Here is a 1193-nt window from a genome sequence, read left to right as displayed (position 1 = left end):
AAGCATTTACAGTATCCTTCAATCAAACTATCAGAAGTAATATTAAACAGTATTCATAAAGTGCTAACATAATAAGCTGCACTGCACATTAAATAGAGGTTACAAATGATACATACAGACAGTGACACAGGAGAAGAAGAGGCTCTTGCCCTTAAGAGATTACAATTTAGGAGGTGGTTGAAGAATCACGACTCTTTAAAACTATCAGAATTAAAAAAAAAAAAAAAATATGATGTACATGCTTTTTTGGGTGGCAAATGAAAGTGAATTCTCCAGCACACAAGAAGAAATTTCTCCCACTAAAAGGTTGTTTCACTTTGTTTCTGTTTATACAATAAAGCGAGGATTATTGATTCAAAGTTCAAAATGTGCTTCACTGCACCTTTAAATCACAACTTGTTTTAAAAACGATTTTTTCAAAAAACATAATAAAATGGTTAGAAGAAAAGAATATTTTAAGTTTCTTCATCACGAAGTACAAAGCCTTTTCCTGGCGAAACTCCAGCTTTCAATGCTTTTTGCCAGCTTCTTGTTTCATGATATGTGCATAACACATCAAACACTAAAAGAAAAGAAAACCAGAGCTTGTTCACTATACATTCCAATTAGACAAAAAGTCACAGATGAATAAGAAAAAATGTCAAACATAGAAATGCATAAGGTTCCCAATTCCAACAGGAATGCATATTTCTTGGACCTGAACTCATCACTTGTCTTTCTTTTTTTTTTTTGCTCAGGGGTGTTGGCAGTCAATTTCATTTTGTCACACAGATGCGGCAGATTGTAGAGCGGTTCCCAAAGGCAACAGGCACCCTTACTATCCTAAAATACACTGTGCAATACTTATGTCATAAAAAAACTTACCTTGATTAATAGCCAGTATCTCAGAGTGGAAATTTTTCTCATTTTCCTTCTTAACCCTATACTCTTGTATTGGCAGTCGTGCAGTCTGCAGACCGTTCTCTTTAGCTTTGTGGTATGTTACTTTCTAATAAACAAGAGAAAAAGAGTTATGATTACATGTAGTATACTATGACCACCTTCTCAAACACAGACAAGTGAACAACAATTATGTCAAATAATATTTTTATACATACCTTTTGAATACTTTCATCAACCAGTCCTCCAAGAACATACACTTTAGATGGATCGATATCTTCAAGGACTTGGAATAAAGCAAAAACAAAACTTAT

At 33.6% G+C, this 1193-nt stretch overlaps 1 protein-coding gene across 1 annotated transcript; it reads right to left on the bottom strand.

Moving 5' to 3' along the window:
- Positions 1-1165, bottom strand: TRMT10B (tRNA methyltransferase 10B; the record flags this gene model as incomplete). Its single annotated transcript, XM_072404445.1, is given in 3 exon segments — positions 1-562; positions 865-988; positions 1098-1165. Coding segments are annotated over 3 exon segments (299 nt in total), but the record flags the coding sequence as incomplete, so codon positions are not given.
- Positions 1166-1193: the final 28 nt, after the last annotated feature.

This window comes from Pyxicephalus adspersus, chromosome 3 (genome assembly GCF_032062135.1).
Source record: "Pyxicephalus adspersus chromosome 3, UCB_Pads_2.0, whole genome shotgun sequence".
In the NCBI taxonomy this organism is placed as follows: Eukaryota; Metazoa; Chordata; class Amphibia; order Anura; family Pyxicephalidae; genus Pyxicephalus; species Pyxicephalus adspersus.
Note: the sequence above shows the minus strand (reverse complement) of the source record. Positions and strands in the feature narration are given on the sequence as shown.